The sequence below is a fragment of the Dama dama genome, chromosome 23, assembly GCF_033118175.1.
Source record: "Dama dama isolate Ldn47 chromosome 23, ASM3311817v1, whole genome shotgun sequence".
Lineage (NCBI taxonomy): Eukaryota > Metazoa > Chordata > Mammalia > Artiodactyla > Cervidae > Dama > Dama dama.
This window is the reverse complement of record NC_083703.1, coordinates 26530726-26553023: the sequence shown is the minus strand read 5'-3', so window position 1 is coordinate 26553023 and position 22298 is coordinate 26530726. Positions and strand designations below refer to the sequence as shown.

Here is a 22298-nt window from a genome sequence, read left to right as displayed (position 1 = left end):
GTCATAAATAGAATCAGAGAGCATGATGACATCCAGCATAAAGGTAAACCCCTAGGGAAGGCAACATCTTAGAGCTGGTCAGAGAAAGAAGAATCAGAAAGGAAATCTGATAATAAATTTTGGAACATATAAGGCAACCAGCAGGAGTTGATGGCTTGCTAATTAAGAGATGATCATTTTAGGGGAGGGTGGATAACTTGTCGTTCATCCTAGAAGATTCTTTAGGATATAGACTAAAAAGATACTGTTTGATCTGACCTAATTGACAAAAAGCAGATTGGTAAAGTTACCAAGAACAGTTTCAGTGCAGTGGGCAGAGGGAATCAGGTATGTCAGCGGGCTGTGACATGAATTAGATCAGGGAATGGGTGGCAGGTGGGGGTGGGCGTGCTCTCCCCCAAAGATTCTTGTCAATGTCTGAGAAACCGTGGATTAGAAGTAAAGAAATGAAGGTAGGTGTGAGTATAGACTATTCTTTAAGAAGTAAGAAAATGAAGGGATGGAGAATGAGAGATGGTAGCTGTGTGGCAGTGTGGGGAGAAGTTCTGTTGTCTTTTTTTTTAAGTTTGGAAAGCTTTTGTGTGTTACGAGATCTGGAGAGAAGAAGAAAGAGATTGGTTTTACAGTTGAGAAGAGACCATTTGGGGAGCAAAGTCCTGAAGAATAGTGGTAACTAAATCCTCACCTGAGATAGAACAAAGGGAAGTAAGGGTGTTTTTGCTGTTTAGTCGCTCAGTTGTGTCTGACTCTTTGCAGCTCCATGAACTGTAGCTTGCCAGCCTCCTCTGTCCTTGGGATTTTCCAGGCAAGAATATTGGAGTGGGTTGCCATTTCCTTCTCCAGTAGATCCTCCCAACCCAGGGATTGAACCCTCATCTCCTGCATTGGCAGTCAGGTTCTTTACCACTGAGCCATCAGGGAAGCGGAGGTATGGGTAGGAAAAGATTTTTTAAAAGAAAAAAAAAATGAGGATACAGTAGTTGAGATAGAGTGAAGTAAGAGATACAGTTATCTAAACAGTGTGAGGAATCAAGGTGGCAGAGCAAGTCCTCGAAGGTTATGAGAAGCTTGATATGGCAACCTCAAGGGAAAGGGAATTAAAATATTCAGTACAAGCAAGAGAGTCTAGTCAGCAGTATCAAACGCTTAGCTCAACTGGGGAACTCTAAATCAGTGGGTTACGCAGTTTCACTCAGTTGACATCGCACCAAGAACAAGAGCAGAGGGAAGGTCTGGTTGGCACTGTCCATAGCTGGACCCTGGCAAGTAGAATGCTTTGGAAGGTCAAGGGGGAGAGGAAGTTGAGGTTGCTGGTGACTTTGGTTGTAATACTGATCTGTGGGTAAACTTATGAGAAAGTGATTTCTGAGGGAGACTGGAGAGTCTTGAAGACTAGAGAGGACTAAGGGTTTGAAGAAAGATGGGCAGGTTTTATCAGTTACGTGGTCAGGCAGTGGTATGGTCAGAAATGGAAAGATAGTTGCCTGGGGTCAGTGCACGGCGGCACATTTTTCTGGGTTTGCAGAGAACTTAAAATCTAGTACAACTGGAATAACAGGACTGTGAAGCCACATGCAATACATACTTTGTGAAATTCTTGAAGCTTCAGAGAGGGAAAAAAACGATGTTGCAGAAACTTCAAATACTCCAGAAGACAGATCCCAGTTCCATTTTGTTTGTCGCAGAGTAATCAGCTCCTGGCAAGTTGTCTGTTGTCCGAGCTCAGTAAATATTTGTTGAATGAATAACACCCTCCAGAGTATTTCTTGACTGGGAGATTTATAATGCTGGAAAATTATGGTTCGCAACTGACACCTAGTGGTGTTGTACTCAAATTACTATTCAGTGACAGCATTTTCCTTCTTATTTCAGAGAAATCATACAGATCAGTGGCACAGGGAGGCCTGGCGTGCTGCAATTCATGGGGTCGCAAAGAGTCGGACACGACTGAGCGACTGAACTGAACTGAACTGAACAGTAATAGCTTTGTTCCTGAAACAAGTCTCTGAGTTGATTTTGGGCAGTCTTGCTATTGGCATTTACCAGGACTTTAATTTGAAACAATCAGCAGTAATATTTACAGAACGTCCACTGTATGCCAGACACTGTTGTATGTGCCAGAGATTTTCATGTGGTGTAATATAGGACCTTGTATATAGGACCTCACTGAATTTGAATACATAGGTAGTGTGTTCCACTGAGAGTGGAAAACTTGTTCCGGAACTTAATTTTAGGGGTTTTTTTGTTGTTGTGATTTTACATGCGAGACCTTTCTAAATTTATTTCATAGCTTTTGGTGCTAACATTTCTGTCATGAAATAATTTTCATTAATCTTAGGTAGGCTTTCAAGGAGATTGAGGTAAGGAAGTCTCGGGTTTGTTGTCAGTTTATATGCTACACGTTGTGCAAGATAACTTTGTAGTATGGAGAACTGTGAACAGATTTTATCTTTGTTGTTCAGTCACTAAATCACGTCCGACTCTTTCTGACCCTCATGAACTGCAGAACACCTGGCTTCCCTGTCCTTCACTGTCTCCCGGAGCTTGCTCAAACTCATATCCATTGAGTCAGTGATGCCATACAACTATCTTGTCCTCTGTCACCCCCTTCTCCTCCTGCCCTCAATCTTTCCCAGCATCAGAATGTTTTCCAGTGAGTCAGCTCTTTGCATCAGGTGTCCAATGAGTTGTAGCTTCAGCTTTAGCATCAGTCCTTCCAATGACTATTCAGGATTGATTTCCTTTAGGATTGACTGGTTTGATCTCCTTGCTGTCCAAGGGACTCTCAAGTGTCTTCAACACCACAGTTCAAAAGCATCAATTCTTTGGTGCTCAGCCTTCTTTATAGTCCAACTCTCACATCTGTGCATGACTACTGAAAAAACCGTAGCTTTAACTATATGGATCTTTGTTGACAAAGTGATACCTGTGCTTTTTAATATGCTGTCTAGATTTCTCATAGCTTTTCTTCCAAGGAGCAGGAAGTAAAGTTCTGATATGTTTAGTAATCATGCTGAAGTATTTAAAGTATTTATGAATGAATTGACATGATACCTAGGATTTGCACTAAAATACTTCAGAAGACAATTAGAGTGTAAATGAAACAAGATGACAGGTTTTAAATAATTATTTAAATTATGTTCATGGGCAGAGGTTATTCTACTGTTTTTCTCTACTTTTGTAAATTCTGGACATTTTCCACACTAAAAAGTAAACAAAAAAATTAGACTGGTGAGGGTAGAAAGAAAGTTTGTTGTGATTAAGTTAGAACATGATCTGTATTTTAATATTTAGCAGATTTTATTGCTTTGCTGTGTTCCATTTGATGTTCTTTGAAGATGAGGTTGAATCGCAAGTGTGTGTTTGCTTATAATGGATGAAATGTGATTGAGACCTGACGGGTGACTTTATACTGACATTGCCTAGAGACTATTGGAATTTGGACTTTAAAGCTCGTGAAATTTGCTGGACAACAGATTGGAGGCCTGGGAGCTATAATTTAAAGTACTAGCCATCACTATGGAAATGAGAGTTGTCTTAAGTGGAAGTTTGGAAACACCTAGGTTTAGAAAACTGGAATGCGATTTTTTTTTTTCTCTCTTAGTGCTTCTGCCTTTACAGGGAAGAGAAGGGAAAAGGGCCCAGTAATCTGCCATGACAGTCCTCTTAAATTGGATTCTACTTTATTTTCATATAGGATTTTTTTCATCATTGAAACATGTGATTTTTGATGTTAAACAGTCTGTTAGGCTCTTAGAGTGTTTTGTATGCCATTAGCAAACCAGATCCCTAAAATGAAAATTAGAAGCCTGTTTTCTTCCTTTTTTTAGAAGTCTGTTCTAAACAATTTAAAAGGAGTTAGAACATATTTCAGGCAAACAGAAAAATAAAGGGGAAATGTAACTTCCAAATGCTTACTACATTTGTCATCCTAATATGTAAACACCACCTCATTCTCTCTTTCTCTAAGACATAAATTATTATAAATATGACTAAGGCCTTTCTATACCATTTCTTTTCTATTCTCTTCCCCCCAGATGTAATTACTAGCTTGAATTTCATATTTATCACTTCTGCCTTAGTTCAGTTCAGTCACTCAGTCGTGTCTGACTCTTTGCGACCCCATGAATTGCAGCACGCCAGGCCTCCCTATCCATCACCAATTCCTGGAGTCTACTCAAACCCATGTCCATCGAGTCGGTGATGCCCTCCAACCATCTCGTCCTCTGTCGTCCCCTTCTCCTCCTGCCCCCAATTCCTCCCAGCATCAGGGTCTTTTCCAATGAGTCAACTCTTTGCATGAAGTGGCCAAAGTACTGGAGTTTCAGCTTCAACATCAGTCCTTCCAATGAACACCCAGCACTGATCTACTTTAGGACAGACTGGTTGGATCTCCTTGCAGTCCAAGGGACTCTCAAGAGTCTTCTCCAACACCATAGTTCAAAAGCATCAATTTTTTGGTGCTCAGCTTTCTTCACAGTCCAACTCTCACATCCATGCATGACCACTGGAAAAACCATAGCCTTGACCAGACAGACCTTTGTTGGCAAAGTAATGTCTCTGCTTTTTAATATGCTGTCTAGGTTGGTCATAACTTTCCTTCCAAGGAGTAAGCGTCTTTTAATTTCATGGCTGCAATCACCATCTGCAGTGATTTTGGAGCCCCAAAAAACAAAGTTTCCACTGTTTCCACATCTATTTCCCATGAAGTGATGGGACCACATGCCATGATCTTAGTTTTCTGAATGTTAAGCTTTAAGCTAACTTTTTCACTCTCCTCTTTCACTTTCATCAAGAGGCTTTTTAGTCCTCTTCACTTTCGGCCATAAGGGTGGTGTCATCTGCATATCTGAGGTTATTGATATTTCTCCCGGCAATCTTGATTCTAGCTTGTGCTTCTTCCAGCCCAGCGTTTCTCATGATGTACTCTGCATATAAGTTAAATAACCAGGGTGACAATATACAGCCTTGACGTACTCCTTTTCCTATTGGGAACCAGTGTGTTGTTCCATGTCCAGTTCTAACTGTTGCTTCCTGACCTGCATACAGGTTTCTCAAGAGGCAGGTCAGGTGGTCTGGTATTCCCATCTCTTTTCCACAATTTATTGTGATCCACAGAGTCAAAGGCTTTGGCATAGTCAATAAAGCAGAAATAGATGTTTTTCTGGAACTCTCTTGCTTTTTTGATGATCCAGCGGATGTTGGCAATTTGATCTCTGGTTCCTCTGCCTTTTCTAAAACCAGCTTGAACATCTGGAAGTTCACGGTTCACGTATTGCTGAAGCCTGGCTTGGAGAATTTTGAGCATTACTTTACTAGCGTGTGAGATGAGTGCAATTGTGTGGTAGTTTGAGCATTCTTTGGGATTGCCTTTCTTAGGGATTGGAATGAAAACTGACCTTTTCCAGTCCTGTGGCCACTGCTGAATTTTCCAAATTTGCTGGCATATTGAGTGCAGCACTTTCACAGCATCATCTTTCAGAATTTGAAATAGCTCAACTGGAATCCTATCACCTCCACTAGCTTTGTTCGTAGTGATGCTTTCTAAGGCCCACTTGACTTCATATTCCAGGATGTCTGACTCTAGGTGAGTGATCACACCATTGTGATTATCTGGATCATGAAGATCTTTTTTGTATAGTTCTTCTGTGTATTCTTGCCACCTCTTCTTAATATCTTCTGCTTCTGCTAGGTCCATACCATTTCTGTCCTTTATCAAACCCATCTTTGCGTGACATGTTCCCTTGGTATCTCTTATTTTCTTGAACAGATCTCTAGTCTTTCCCATTCTGTTGTTTTCCTCTATTTCTTTGCACTGATCACTGAGAAAGGTTTTCTTATCTCTCCTGGCTCTTCTTTGGAACTCTGCATTCAAATGGGAATATCTTTCCTTTTCTCCTTTGCTTTTCACCTTTCTTCTTTTCACAGCTGTTTGTAAGGCCTCCTCAGACAACCATTTAGCCTTCTTGCATTTCTTTTCCATGGGAATGGTCTTGATTTCTGTCTCCTGTACAATGTCACGAACCTCCGTCCATAGTTCATCAGGCACTCTGTCTATCAGACCTAGTCCCTTAAATCTATTTCTCACTTCCACTGTATTGTCATAAGGGATTTGATTTAGGTCATAACTGAATGGTCTAGTGGTTTTCCCTACTTTCTACAGTTTAAGTCTGAATTTGGCAATAAGGAGTTCATGATCTGAGCCACAGTCAGCTCCCGGTCTTGGTTTTGCTGACGGTATAGAACTTCTCCATCTTTGGCTGCAAAGAACATAATGAATCTGATTTCAGTGTTGACCATCTGGTGATGTCCACGTGTAGAGTCTTCTCTTGTGTTGTTGGAAGAGCGTGTTTGCTATGACCAGTGTGTTCTCTTGGCAAAACTCTATTAGCCTTTGCCCTGCTTCATTCCGTACTCCAAGGCCAAATTTGCCTGTTACTCCAGGTGTTTCTTGACTTCTTACTTTTGCATTCCAGTCCCCGATAATGAAAAGGACATCTTTTTTGGGTGTTAGCCATAAAAGGTCTTGTAGGTCTTCTCAGAACTGTTCAACTTCAGCTTCTTCAGCATTACTGGTCAGGGCATAGGCTTGGATTACCGTGATATTGAATAGTTTGCCTTGGAAACGAACAGAGATCATTCTGTCATTTTGGGGATTGCATCCAAGTACTGCATTTTGAACTCTTTTGTTGACCATGATGGCTAGTCCATTTCTTCTAAGGGATTCCTGCCCACAGTAGTAGATATAATGGTCATCTGAGTTAGATTCACCCACTCCAGTCCATTTTAGTTCGCTGATTCCTAGAATGTCGACATTGACTCTTACCATCTCCCGTTTGACCACTTCCAATTTGCCTTGATTCATGGACCTAACATTCCAGGTTTCTATGCAATATTGCTCTTTACAGCATTGGACCTTGCTTCTATCACCAGTCCCATCCACAACTGGGTATTGCTTTTGCTTTGGCTCCATCCCTTCATTCTTTCTGGAGTTATTTCTCCACTGATCTCCAGTAGCATATTGGGCACCTACCAACCTGGGGAGTTCCTCTTTCAGTATCCTATCATTTTGCCTTTTCATGCTGTTCATGGGGTTCTCAAGGCAAGAATACTGAAGTGGTTTGCCATTCCCTTCTCCAGTGGACCACATTCTGTCAGACCTCTCCCCCATGACCCGTCCATCTTGGGTGGCCCCATACAGTCTGGCTTAGTTTCATTGAGTTAGACAAGGCTGTGGTCCATGTGATCAGATTGGCTAGTTTTCTGTGATTTTGGTTTTAGTGTGTCTGCCCTCTGATGCCCTCTCACAACACCTACCGTCTTACTTGGGTTTCTCTTACCTCGGACGAGGGGTATCTCTTCACGGCTACTCCAGCAAAGCGCAGCTGCTGCTTCTTACCTTGGACGAGGGGTATCTCTTCACGGCCGCCCCTCCTGACCTTGAACATGGAGTAGCTCCTCTCGGCCCTCCTGCGCCCACACAGCCGCTGCTCCTTGGACGTGGGGTAGCTCCTCTCGGCCGCCGCCCCTGCCTTAGTAGAGTCATATTCCTAAACTTAGGCTTAGCAAGTGCTTCCTCACGCCCTGGGTTTGTTTTTTTTTTCCTTCGCCTGTAGCAATCTACAGCCCAGCAAAGAGAAGCAAAGATGATTTTCCATTCTTCAAATTTAACTTTGATATATCTGTCTCAATCTACATTGTGGTTTCAATTATTAGGGGTCTGAAAAATAGATTTTGATTTCAATGAGCTATTTAATTGATTTTCTTTAAATAATTAATGCCTGGAGCCTTAGCATTCCTTTATGTGACCTCTTTAGCTTTCTGCCTTTGTGGAGAGCTCATGCCTTCTAAGGCTTATCTAACTTTCATATTAAGCCCAGTTTAATTTCAACAGCCTTTTCTTGTGTAGAGAGAGATAGAGCATTTCTTTGTTTTTGTCTCTCTTTTTTTTTATAGCAAAGAAATTGATTAAAAAAAACTTAAATCTGGCATTATGAAAACAGATTTGTTTTCATTAAAAAGTTGTTTGATAATGTGCTTGTGAACTCAGAGAGAAGGAAAAAAAAAAAATCTCAATCTGAGTAATAGCCATTGTTTTCTGCTGCTTTGCTTTTGGTTGAAATGTAAGATGGTATTTCTTTGTTTAAAGAATTTTTATTTTAACTGCTAAGAAAAACATTTCTCTTGTCCCTATACGGAACAGAGAACTATAGGATTCCCTGGTCTGTCCCTCTGTGTGTCTTCATTATAGGCTCTTGTTTGTAACCGGTATAGTTCAAAATCTGTTGCTTCGGAAAATAATCGGTTTGCTTTAGTCTGCTTGCTCTGTGTACTTCATATTTCAAATTTTGAAGCAATTTAAATCCAATTGTTTTAGGTTTTAGCATTCTCCAAAGAGGGTCATTAGAGCTTCTGGCTTTTAGACACCAACCTCTTTACACACTGGGCTTCCTAGATGGCTCAGTGGTAAAGAATCCTCCTGCCCGTGCGGGAGATGCTGGAGTCATGGGTTCGATCCCTGGGTTGGGGAGATTCCCGGAGAAGGAAGTGGCAGCCCACTCCAGTGTCCTTGCCTGGAGAATCCCATGGACAGAGGAACCCGAAGGGCTACAGTCCTTGGGGTCCCAAAGAGTCAGATGTGACTGAGCGACTGAGCAGTTAAGACAGATTTGTAGTCTGTGTCAGAGTTACTGGAAATGTTTTAGTACAGTCTCTCTTACTTCTTTTTTTCGTTGTTCTTTGGTCCTTGGTTTCTACTCTACAGCTTCCCTCTAATATGGCAGTTAAATTTGTATCGTTCCTCTCTAGACCAGTATTTAATCACGCCCCGACAGTATGACAGGGCCGTGTCCCCGGCCTCATTCATCCCTGCTCTCTATGTAAACCTAAAGGTTTATCATCAGACTTAGCATAGTAGTAACATTCCTTAAAAACCTACTTGTACGAGGCAGCATGTAAATGTTAATTGATTCTCTCTTCTAATCCTTACAACAACCTTGCCAGGTGAAAGTAAATAAATGATCATCATTCTGATTTTTCCCATGAGTTAACTGGGCACCAGTAAATCATTTGTTTAAAACCCCTTGGGGATGGGATTGCCAGATAAAATATAGGATGCTGAATTAAATTTGAATTTCTGATAGACAATAATTTTTGCAGAATCCAGTAACCCTTCTTGGAAAGTATGTGGTAGAGCTGGGATTTAAAACCTTATAATGCGGTCATAGGTCTCAAGCTGTTGACTGCTACATTATACTGGATGTGGAGAGTAAAAATCTTGCCAACCTGGATGCTCATTCAGCGTTTGGATGGCAGCTACTACCTATTCATTATCGTTTCTTTTAGTTGTTTTCCCCCCACTAATTATATTTACTGAAATGTAAAAGTATTTGCATTCTTTCTGATTGCAAAGTGTGACTTCAAGTAAATTCATATATGCTTTTTACATCTTCTTATCTAAGTCTTTACTTAATTGTATGTTAAATGGCAAAATAGAATAGAATGGGACTTTTCTGGAGGACATGCTCATTTTAACCATTCTTATTCACATAAAATCACCACCATCTTCTTCCTTTTCTCAAAGACAGAAAGATTTAGTTACATGTGTGTGCTAAAAAGACACATTTACCTTTTCTTCTGATAAGGAAATGACACTTGAATAAGGTCTTTAGAAAACTAAGAAATTATCAAATACACATGCAGAATTGAAAGAGACTTTTTACTGAGAATTGCCAAGGAAACCAACTAACTCCACCAAATGATCCTACAGGGAAGTAAGGGGCAAATTTTCCTGATCAATTGCCACAGGGTTGGACTTTTAGTTTTGCATATCTAGAAACTGTAAAAAACCAAAGGCATAAGAGATTGAATAACACAGACTTTAAATTTGATGCTTGTGATTTCCAGTTCTAGTGGAATTACAGACAGCATATATTAAAAAGAAGACACTCTTAAAATTAATGAACTATGTGTTTAACACAAGACTTTGAGTCAAGGCATATAGAAATTGAAGAGAGGGATATTTCTTATTAAACCTGTCTGTAATTAATGGATGCCTCTGGAAAATTTTTCTGTTGTCCAGAAGAAATTGGATAACATCTATAGTAGTAATAGCAAGTTAGAATTCTGTAGAGAGTCTAGGAAGGAAAGTGAACAACAAGGATCAGAGTATAACTCTTAGTTACAATAGTGTTTTCTGTAAGATTGGCCCTTCTTTTGGTCTACTCCATCTTCATGTATTTTCAGGCATAGTATATTGAAGGATTGGTCAGTTTGTGGCAAAGTCTCTCTGAACTTATAGTGGTAGTCATTGCCATGTTACTGTTTTCTTTATAGAAATTAAGACCAAATTATTTTGAATTGCATTTATTTTGTGTAAGTGGAAGTTCCTATCAAAACTTTCAGAAGTCACTATATTGCTATCCAGCCAGCATTTACTATTTTGTAGAAGTCATTAATAGTCATTTATATTTTTGTGTTTTTTAAATGTAGGTGTGATATAATTACCTTTGGGACATGGTAGACTGCAAGTCATTAATAAAAAGAAAAATGTGTCCTTTCTTTTATTATATAAATCTTTTCATGAAAGCACTGACTTGATACAGCAAAACTTATTAAACCTTCAAATCTCTAGTCAAGAAAAAAGTAAATGGTTTTCTTTAAACACGCACTGCTGTGAATGTTGAGTCGGCTACATAAGGACCTAGCCTGATTACCAACTTTTTTGGAATTCAGTGTTTGAATTTTAAGTGACTTATATTGAAAATAATTTTTTTCCCCTTTCAAACTAGTTGTAAGCAAAAGCTTGATGTAAGGTTTAAATAAGAAATTTGTTCATTTATTGAGTAATGATTTATCGAATGTCCATTCTGTGCCAGGCATTGTTAGGTCTATGATCATCAGTGAACATGACACAAATCCCTGCTCTTCATTTTAGTTGAAGAGACAAATAAGCAACATGTAAGCAAATAAATGTGTAATTGTAAGTACTGGATGACAAGTTCTGTGAAGTAAAAGCTTGGCACATACAGAAAAACTTTCCAAACTTTGTATTATAATTTTCAAAGTACAACAAATGCCCTGTCTTATTCAACAATTAACATGTTTAAGATATATTTGCTTTATCTGTCCATCCATATGTGTGTTGAGTGTGTGGCTGTCTAGGTTTATTTTTTTCCTCAAATCATTTGGAAATTATGTTGCAGATATCCTTATCATTATAATAATGGAAATGTAACAATATAATAATAAAATATGATAATTGATGATTACTAATACTTCATCCCTAAGTATTTCAACAGACATCTCTTCAGAATGAGGACATTCTTCCTCAGTAGGGAGTTAACTAGCATTTAGTTCTCTTACTTCCTTCAGCTGGGGCTGTCATAGCTAATCAAAAGTGACCAAAGGATTTAGAATATTTTCAGGTCATCTGAACATACAGAGTTTATAGAGTTTCCTTGGGAAGAGATCTGATACATATCAATAGTTTTAAAAATTGAATGATAGCTACTTTGCAGGTGTATTTTTATGACTTTTCAAATTTTTAATTCTTGAAAATATAAGACTAGTCTTCATCTAAACACTGTGAGTGGAAATGAACATTTACTGAGAAATTGCTCCAGTTATAAGCAATGCTGAGCACATTTATATGTTATCTTTTTGAGTCCTAGAAACTTTTCAAGAATGTTAAAATGTATCTCTGTGCTATGCAAGAGTAATGATTTCTTTAAGTAAAAAAGTTTACTTAATTACAGCTGGACTGTCTAGTGGCAAAGCAAGGAATTTGGATACCTGTCTCCTGCAGGAAAGCACAAACAGTTTCCACTGTGTCTTTTTGCATTTTAAGGAGAGTTAGCATTCACTACTTTTAGAGGATTTCTTTCAAAATAAACAGCTAAATATGTAAGAGGAGTTGATGATAGATGTTGCTTTATCTGTTTCTTTTTTTGAGTTACTTTTGTGGTTCAGTTCAGTTTAGCCGCTCAGTTGTGTCAGACTCTTTGCGACCCCATGGACCGCAGCAGGCCAGGCCTCCCTGTCCATCACCAACTCCCAGAGTTTACTAAAACTCATGCCTGTTGAGTCGGTGATGCCATCCAACCATCTCATCCTCTGTCATCCCCTTCTCCTCCTGCCTTCACTCTTTCGCAGCATCAGGGTCTTTTCCAATGAGTCAGTTCTTTGCATCAGGTGGCCAAAGTATTGGAGTTTCAGCTTCAGCATCAGTCCTTCCAATGAACACTCAGTACTGATCTCCTTTAGCATGGACTGGGTGGATCTCCTTGCAGTCCAAGGGATTCTCAAGAATCTTCTCCAACACCACAGTTCAAAAGCATCAATTCTTTGGTGCTCAGCTTTCTTTATATTCCAACTCTCATATCCATACATGACTACTGGAAAAACTATAGCTTTGACTAGACGGACCTTTGTTGGCAAAGTAATGTCTCTGCTTTTTAATATGCTGTCTAGGTTGGTCATAACTTTTCTTTCAAGGAGCAAGCGTCTTTTAATTTCATGGCTGTAGTCACCATCTGCAGTGATTTTGGAGCCCAAAAAATAAAGTCTAACACTGTTTCCACTGTTTCCCCATCTGTTTGCCATGAAATGATGGGACCAGATGCCATGATCTTAGTTTTCTTAATTTGAGTTTTAAGTCAACTTTTACTGTCCTCTTTCACTTTTCAACAAGAGGCTCTTTAGTTCTTCTTCGCTTTCTGCCATAAGGGTGGTGTCATCTGCATATCTGAGGTTATTGATATTTCTCCCGGCAATCTTGGTTCCAGCTGGTGCTTCTTCCAACCCAGCATTTCTCATGATGTACACTGCATATAAATTAAATAAGCAGGGTGACAATACATAGCCTTGTCATACTCCTTTTCCTATTTGGAACCAGTCTGTTCTATGTTCAGTTCTAACTGTTGCTTCCTGACCTGCATGCAGGTTTCTCAAGAGGCAGGTCAGGTGGTCTGGTATTCCCATCTCTTTCAGAATTTTCCAGAGTTTGTTGTGATCCACACAGTCAAAGGCTTTGGCGTAGTCAATAAAGCAGAAGTAGATGTTTTTCTGGAATTCTCTTGCTTTTTCGATGATCCAGTGGTGGTTGGCAATTTGATCTCTGTTCCTCTGCCTTTTCTAAAACCAGCTTGAACATCTGGAAGTTCATGGTTGACGTACTGTTGAAGCCTGGCTTGGAGAATTTTGAGCATTACTTTACTAGCATGTGAGATGAGTGCAATTGTGTGGTAGTTTGAGCATTCTTTGGGATTGCCTTTCTTAGGGACTGGAATGAAAGCTGACCTTTTCCAGTCCTGTGGCCACTGCTGAGTTTTCCAAATTTGCTGGCATATTGAGTGCAGCACTTTCACAGCATCATCTTTCAGAATTTGAAAGAGCTCAACTGGAATTCCATCACCTCCACTAGTTTTGTTCATAACGGTGCTTCCTAAGACCCTCTTGACTTCACATTCCAGGATGTCCGGCTCTAGGTTGGTGATCCACACCATCATGATTATCTGGGTCACGAAGATCTTTTTTGCATAGTTCTTCTGTGTATTCTTGCCACCTCTTCATCATCTTCTGCTTCTGTTAGGTCCATACCATTTCTGTCCTTTATTGTGCCCATCTTTGCATGAAATATTCCCTTGGTATCTCTAATTTTCTTGAAGAGATCTCTAGTCTTTCCCATTCTATTGTTTTCCTCTCTTTCTTTGCATTAATCTCTGAGGATGGCTTTCTTATCTCTCCTTGCTATTCTTTGGAACTCTGCATTCAAATGGATATATCTTTCCTTTTCTCCTTTGCCTTTCGCTTCTGTTCTCTTCACAGCTGTTTGTAAGGCCTCCTCAGACAACCATTTTGCCTTTTTACATTTCTTTTCCTTGGGGTGGTTTTGATCCCTGCATCCTGTACAATGGATAAAAATTCAGTTTTCTATGACAACAATTATGGATTCTTTATATTTGACACTCAATCAAATTCTGCCCAGCGTTGCAGTCTAACAAAATGGATTAAATTTACCCCATACACGTATATGCATTCTTTTCTCAGTTACATTCTTTTTAAAGAGTCAGGGCTGTGTGTTCTGCTTCTGCTTCTGATTCAATAGATCTGAACACACTTCCTGGGTATGTCACTACTGCCGGTCTGGGGACCACATTCTGAGTATCTACCTGTTTGTCCTCTCTCAGTACTTACCTTCGTACTTATCACTTACTTTAAACGTTCTCTTAGCCATGACTCTTTTTTTTACTTCTATGTATTGAGACTGTCAGTTGTTCTCAAATGTTAGTGTGTAGGTGAATCACCAGGGAAAATTGTTGACAAAGCAGATTTCTGATTGGACTTCAAACATTGATTTTTAGCAAGTCCCTGAGCTGGTCTATGGATAGCAGTTGGTGAAGTCCTGACTTCCGCATTTGATCACCTGCTCCTCATCATCATAACTGTCTGTTGTATTTGTCTCTGTTTTTTAATACTGTAGTATCATTCTTCATTCATATGTCTGTCTCCCTCCAGCATCCCTAAAGGGAAAGAACTGTTTTACTTAGCATTATGACTTCGGTGCTTAATACCATGCAGTGTTAAAAAGCAATAGACTTGATAAAAATAGATTACTGAACAAATGAAAAAAAAAAAAAAGCAGTAGGCTTGAGTACTACCTGTATAATTTAGCTCTGTGATCTTGGAGAACTTACTTAATCCCCCTGAGCCTCAGTGTCCTATTTTGTTCCATGGTTGTAGTAATATTTACTCACTATGGAAATTAGCTCTCAGGCATGGGAGTATTTGGTGTAGTAATTTACATACAGAATGTTCCCGATAAATGGAAACCATTGCTGCTGTGGCAGTTGTGTTATGAAAGAAGCAAAATAAATGTTTGAGTTCGTGAAATACTCTTAATAATGACTTCAGCATTCAAATTCAGGGTATGTGTTTAACACTTCATTAAAAGATCTTGGCTTAATTGTCTCAGTTAAACATAGTTTCCTGTTTTTCTATTTTATGAAAATATTGTGAAGTAAAACCATGCCTTGGATCTTTTTTCTCCCACAGGAAAACAAAGAAACCGCTTGGAACCCATGGACACCATCTTTGTTAAACAGGTGAAAGAGGGCGGACCTGCTTTTGAAGCTGGATTATGCACAGGTGCTGATATTAAAACAGACTCTAAATTTCTTTGTTTCTTCCATGTTTCATTTTCCATATTTTTCTTTCTCCTTTTGTGTGTTTCTTCCTTTCTCTTCATATTAGTTATTACTGTTTTTGAGACCTAGTTTGTTATAAGCTTCTTGATACCTAAACAGATACATTCTGACAGAAATACAGAGTTGTACATGACTGAGCAACTTAGCACATACACACGCAATTTGTGGGCACTTCTGTTGTTGTTGTTCAGTTGCTAAGTGGTGTCTGACTCTTTGCGACCCCATGTACTGCAGCATGCCAGGCATCTCTTTCCATCACTATTTCCTTGAGTTTGCTCAAGCTCACATCCATTGAGTCGGAGATGCCATCCAGCCATCTCATCCTCTCAACCATCTCCCCTTTCTCTTGCCCTCAGTTTTTCCCAGCATCAGGGTCTTTTCCAATGAATCAGCTCTTTGCATCACATGGTCAAAGTATTGGAGCTTCAACTTCAGAATCAGTCCTTCCAATGAATATTCAGGGTTGATTTCCTTTAGGATTGACTGTTTTGATCTCCTTGCTGTCCAAGAGACTCTCAAGAGTCTTCTCCAGTACCAGAGTTCAAAAGTGTCAATTATTTGGCATTCAGCCTTCGTTATAGTCCAACTCTCACATCCATACATGACTACTAGAAAAACCACAGCTTTGACTAGACAGACCTTTGTTGGCAAAGATCCGTGATGTCTCTGATTTTTAATATACTGTCTCAGTTTGTCATAGTTTTTTTCCCAAGGAGCAAGGATCTTTTAATTTAAAAAAAAGTGGGCACTTTTAGTTACCACTTAATAATGGACTCTCAGAGGCCCTTTAAAACAACCTATTTTGCATACATTTAATTTTGACAAAAATGAACAAAACAGTAAAATGATGAAGATATTTATTGATCTAACTAAAATAATCTTGGAGCTCCAAATTCCAGAAGAGCCTGGCCTTCCAGAGATGAATTAGTTCATTCCACCACAAAGAGTAGCTTATTTTTTTTATTAAAATGGTAAATTTTCTTTATTTTTAAAATTTCTATCAGTGTGGTTGCTTTATAGTGTTGTGTTAGTTTCTCCTATGCAGCAAAGTGAATTGGCTATACTTACATCTATAACCCCTCTGTGTTGGATTTCCTTCCCATTTACACCCCATAGTGCATCAAGTAGAGTTCCCTGTGCTATACAGTAGAGTTGTCATTAGTTATCTATTTTATACATAGTACCAGTAGTGCGTTTGTGTCCATCCCAATCTCCCAATTCATTCCATCCCCCCAAGTCCCCAAAGAGTAACTGAAGTCTGCAGTGCAGTGCAAGCAAGCCCAGCTGCATATCTGCAGGATGTGGTCTGTTTGTTCTGAAATATTTTGTGACTTGTGATTTTCATAAAAACTAGCCAGGATTTAGTTTAGAGTAATGCAGACACTGAAATAGTTACCCCTTTCTCTTGTTTTTAAACATAATTTTAAATGGCAATTAATGAAAAACTAGCTTTTACTGCCTTTTGATTAAAATAATCTTTTCAGCTACAAATACAAGTATTGGGTATCATTCCTAAGATACATTAGGATGCACTGTTAATTTGTTAATTGGTTTTTTTGGTCATAGTTGAGGGGCTGTGCTAGGCACACGAAAAGTACCTTTTTTCTATTTTCTTCTTTCCCTTGTCCTTTCTCTCATTTATTTTCTTTTGTGCTCTGTTGAATTTTTTTGAGTCATCCAGAGGTCCTTTACCCCATTAAAATGAAGAACAAGTTAGTATATATAAAGCCAAACCCATGTGCATACCCATATTTCAGTTCTGCAGTGTAGCACTAATCAGTAAACTAAAGAGATTGGGAGAACAGGACAAAGAAATCAGTTGGACTAAAATTGGAGAACACTGAACTTCCCTAGTGGTCCAGTGGTTAAGACTCCACACCAGGGTTCTATCCCTGGTTGAGGAGCTAAGATTCCACATGTTGCACTGCATAGCCAAAAAACTTAAAAAATAAATAAATAAAATTAGGGGATTTATTTTATTTATATAAATATATAAACGTTTAGAAATAAAATACTTTTCGAGGTTTCTAAATTCATCAGTTGCTGAACTCTTCATTTAAAACATCATTATATCTCATAAGCTGGACATATTAAAATTTAGGTTCATTTTTATAAAAGATACTTTACAAAACAATGAGCAGGGATATATCAAAAATAAGTATTTACTCAATAAGTATTACAAAAGTACTCAGAAGTGACATTGTAAAGGAATTCCTCATGTGTTTTTTTTAATTCCTCTTTGAAGGTGATCGAATTATAAAAGTCAATGGAGAAAGTGTTATTGGCAAGACCTATTCTCAAGTAATTGCTTTAATCCAGAACAGGTAAGTCTTGACGTGATTAATTTTGGCCAAAGATGGGTTTTATAAATCAATGAAGAATGTAGGTTTAATACAATATTGTATTCCTGTAAGAAGCTGATGTGATGTAAAGATAGGAAACCTTCCTTTAAAGTTGAAAATGCATTTGAAAGTTGCCAAGAGCATACTACCAGAAGATGGTGTATTTGGTGGCTTTGTTTCGGCAAGTTTACTAGATTTGTAATTAAAATCCTTTTGAGCCTGAGAGGCATACATTTTAGATTTGTCATTGAGTCTCTTACTTTTATTTGAAGTAAAAATCAAATTTGTTTACAATATGTATATAAATAATTGCATATATAATTTATTTTAAAACCACTAAGATAACTTATCTTTAAATAGCTTACTGAATAATATTCTTGCTCAAATTCATTTAACAAAGACCACAAGAAATCATTTTTGAATCCACTTGTTTGCCTACTTTCTACAGAATAAGATTTTGAGTTTTAAAGGTAGAGTAGTATTTATAGAGTGACTGGCTGTAAAGATAGTTTAGTCCAACCCTCTTTCTCTCTGTCACATACCTAGACTTTTTCTTAAAATTGCAAATACAGAAATCAAAAGCCAAAGAGGTTGCCATATTAAATTTTGATCAAGAATAAACCATGACTCTACTAGGGTCTGATTTCCAGATCATCATCACAAGAGGTTCTGCTGCTGCTGCTGCTAAGTCGCTTCAGTCGTGTCCGACTCTCTGTGACCCCATAGACGGCAGCCCACCAGGCTCCTCTGTCCCTGGGATTCTCCAGGCAAGAACACTGGAGTGGGTTGCCATTTCCTTCTGCAATGCATGAAAGTGAATTGAAAGTTAAGTCGCTCAGTTGTGTCCAACTCTTTGAGACCCCATGGACTGTAGCCTACCAGGCTCCTCCATCCATGGGATTTTCCAGGCAGGAGTACTGGAGTGGGTTGCTATTTCCTTCTCCAACAAGAGGTTCTACCCAGATTCAAATTCAGTAACTTTTATGTGACCTGTTGCTTTATATTAGCCACACTCAGCTGTCTGTAATTAAATTGAAGTTCACTGTTTTCTGAAGACTTTTGTCAAGCTCCTCTAACCATGTCTAAAGCAGTTCATGCTATAATCTCACTTATTTACACAAGGATCTTTGGTGACGTTAGTGGTAAAAAAAAAAACCTGCCTGGCAATGCAGGAGATGTAAGAGATTCAGGTTCAATTCCTGGGTCAGAAAGATGCCCTGGAGAAGGAAATGGCATCCCACTCCAGCTTCTCCTTGGGCTTCCCCAGTGGCTCAGAGGGTAAAGAATTTGCCTGCAATGCAGGAGACACAAGAGACACAGATTCAATCCCTGGGTCAGGAATATCCCTGGAGGAGGAAATGGCAACCCACTCCAGTATTCTTGCCTGGAAAATCCCATGGACAGAGGAGCCTGGCAGGCTACAGTCCATGGCGTCGCAAAGAGTCGGACATGACTAAGCGACTAAGCAATAACAACAGTTTACACAAATGCCCTAATACGTTGCCACTTTCAGAGGTGAGTGATCATAATTTATTGATCTCAGAGTATTCTCTTTACTATTAGATTCTAGGTGTTCCTGAGTGACACCTATTTGATCTTAAGTATTGAGGAAACCTGGGGACTGGTGAAGAATTGAAAGCCTCCCCAGAGGCAGTGGGGAGATCTACCCAAATTTTCTTTTTGAAAATAATTTAGATCATGATAAATATACCAGTATGTTTTGTCAACCTATAATTTAAGAGTTTTCAGGGTATTTCTTAACATGTCTTCTTTAAAAGTACCATTTTCCCAAAACAACCATAATTTAATCTTTGTTTTCCTCAAACTCCACATTATTTTTTTTTTCTTTTTTGTTACTGATGCAGTTCATCTTTCACAGTAATAGCATTTTGGAATGACAGTCTTAATTTTTCACCAGTAAAGCAATTTGAAAAATTAAATAAATAAATAAAATAAATGTTTTTTTTTTATGATCTTATTTTTCTTTTAAAAAATTGTGTTCCTTTTGTCTGCAGTTGGTAGCAAATGGATTAATGCAGCACAAAGCCATTGAGATTCTGCAGTGTATTAATGTAAAAATGTATCCTTGCAGAAGAATTTATCTAAGCATCAGTATGTATTTTCTACCAACTCTAAATGTTGAAATTCAAGTACTTACATATATCGTAGTAGAATTTATTTGAACCTGTGGTTCTTACTGATTTACTATTCTCTTTGCATTTATGAACCTAAAAATAAGGGTTCAAATAGAGACACCAGTAAATTATTAGATTTTGGGTTTTTTGTTGTTTGTTTCTCAATCTCATGATTGTACTGGGGGGAAGTCTATCCAGTATTGTTAGGATAGATACTGAAGCCCTAGCTTGGGACAGCACCACTATCCTTGCATATCTCAATGTAATTCTGATATCACAGGACTCAATATAATTTTTCCCTTTGGGCTGTTTTAAACCTAGAGAAACTTGTCTATTATTTCAACAGGATGTTTACAGTACCAAAATAAAATGAGACTTTGAGCTATTCCTGTAAAAGCTCTAAGTTAAATCATGGAGAAGAAAGCAAATAGTTGAGATGCTATATGGTTTTTAAAGATAAGGCATCATTTTGATGGTTGTGATGGTGAACTCTTATTTCCTTCCCTTCTGAGGCCAAGAGGGAATATTTCAAAATTAGGATGTTTAGTATTGCCTAAAATGTTCAATTTTAGGATTCTTTGATTATTTTCATGTTAATGGATTTTTCACTTGATAAACAATGAGACTATGTAGTAAAAATTTGTAATTTGTTCTGTGACCTGAGATAAAGGAATACATAATTATATATTGATGAGTTTTGTTCCAGGAATATTCAATATAAGTAATATGCTTGGTGTTTCTAAATTAGAAGCATGTTGTAAAGAGCACTTGACCAATTCTGAATAGCTCAAACATATGTACATAATTATTATATATGCATAAAAATTATTACTTTTCATTTTAATGATTTGGATTTGAAAGTAAAGATTTTTAAAATCCGCAAGTTAAACTCATAATCAGCTTAAAAAATATTTGAGTTACCTCTTTTTTCCTTTATGTCCTTCTTGTATAATTTTTGCCTCCCTTAAAATAGTTTATGTATATTCAATTTCAGTGATACAACATTGGAACTTAGTGTTATGCCAAAAGATGAAGACATTCTCCAAGTGGTAAGTTTTATTTGTTCAAATATGTGGATTGTTTTATAGTTATGAATGTTAATAAAAATTCTCTAAAGATAGAGGTGAATTAGATTTTTTTAAAAAGATTCTAAGGGGGAAAACCCTTAAACACTTTTTCTCTATGCTTTACCAAAGAGAGAGAGAGACAGACAGACAAACCATTGTCAATTTTTTACAGTTAAGCAACATGAGAACGTTTTATTAATTTCACAGTAAACTTGCTGTTGTCATTTGGAATGAGATTCCTGAAGAGTTTGTTTGCCCCAGTGTTGCGTTCTAGATTATTCCTTTGACCAAAAGCCAAACCTCAGAATGCAAGTACATATCCCCAGGATTAGACTTTTTATATAAAGTCAGAAGTTTTATGAAAGCCATTTCTTAATTTTTCAATAAGTATTACTGCTTATAAATTAACTTACCAAACAATTTTCAGTAGTATCCATTCATTCCATTAGAAGGAATGTTCACAATGAGTACAGTCCACACCTTAAGGGAAAAATATATTAACATCTTAGGGAGGGAATGGAATTAGATAGCAGAAAACCTATAGCATTTGTCTTAAAATATCTTTCTCCTCTTGAGAAAGAAAACAAATTGAATGGAGTGCTTAACTCCTTTATTAAACTTAGATATTGCTGATGGTAAAAAAAAGATGACAAATTTCATTCAGGAATACTTTTCCTCAGTTGACTTTTGTAGTTCAGCAGAATAAAACAATTAGATTGGGGAAATAGCAGTGGCTGCTGAAGTTTGTGGTTTTTAAAAAACTTCCTTTTAGAGACTTGTCATTGCTGTTTCGGAGAAGGCAATGGCACCCCATTCCAGTACTCTTGCCTGGGAAATCCCATGGACGGAGGAGCCTGGTAGGCTGCACTCCATGGGGTCGCGAAGAGTCAGACACGACTGAGCGACTTCACTTTCACTTTTCACTTTCATGCACTGGAGAAGGAAATGGCAACCCACTCCAGTGTTCTTGCCTGGAGAATCCCAGGAACAGTGGAGCCTGGTGGGCTGCCGTCTGTGGGGTCGCACAGAGTCAGACACGACTGAAGCGACTTAGCAGCAGCAGCAGAATTGCTGTTTTACTCAGAACTAATGGAATCTTTGTGATAGGAATCAAAATATTGATGCTTTTCATTTATAAGGCGTTAATTTGAACTTGGCTCAACCAAAGTCCTAAATAATCTTTGTAAATACTTTTTTTTTTTTTTTTTTACAAAAAATATTACTAAAGCTAATCCTAATAATTCCACTTAGGGAAGCCTGGTGTGCTGCAGTCCATGGGGTTGCAAAGAGTCCGACACGACTGAGCAACTGAACTGAACTGAACTGATTCACTGACACATAAGATATAGTTAACCAAAATTCGTGGAGGTCAACCTTGTGTTTTCAAGGCAGGCTGATTTCATTTTGAAATGGCAGTTTTACAGATAAAAGATTATCCTTCTTAAGTGCACAGTTCTGTTGATGTCAGGGGTGTCTGATCAAGGAGAGATAACCATCCATGATGGTTTTCTTAATCAATTAGAATTAGTTGCAGGGTTCCTAACCTGA

General features: G+C 38.2%; 1 protein-coding gene across 5 annotated transcripts in view; it reads left to right on the top strand.

Annotated features, from left to right (window-relative positions):
* ARHGAP21 (Rho GTPase activating protein 21) overlaps positions 1-22298 on the top strand; it is a 129409-nt gene that overhangs the window by 69098 nt on the left and 38013 nt on the right. For 3 of the 5 annotated variants that reach the window (XM_061126213.1, XM_061126212.1, XM_061126214.1), the window contains exons 5-7: positions 15055-15147; positions 17452-17530; positions 20678-20732. In XM_061126213.1, the coding sequence (XP_060982196.1) occupies positions 15055-15147; positions 17452-17530; positions 20678-20732 (227 nt within the window). Of the gene's footprint in view, positions 1-15054; positions 15148-17451; positions 17531-19563; positions 19661-20677; positions 20733-22298 lie in introns of those variants that run through there. The other 2 variants (XM_061126216.1, XM_061126215.1) reach the window with 2 other exon arrangements.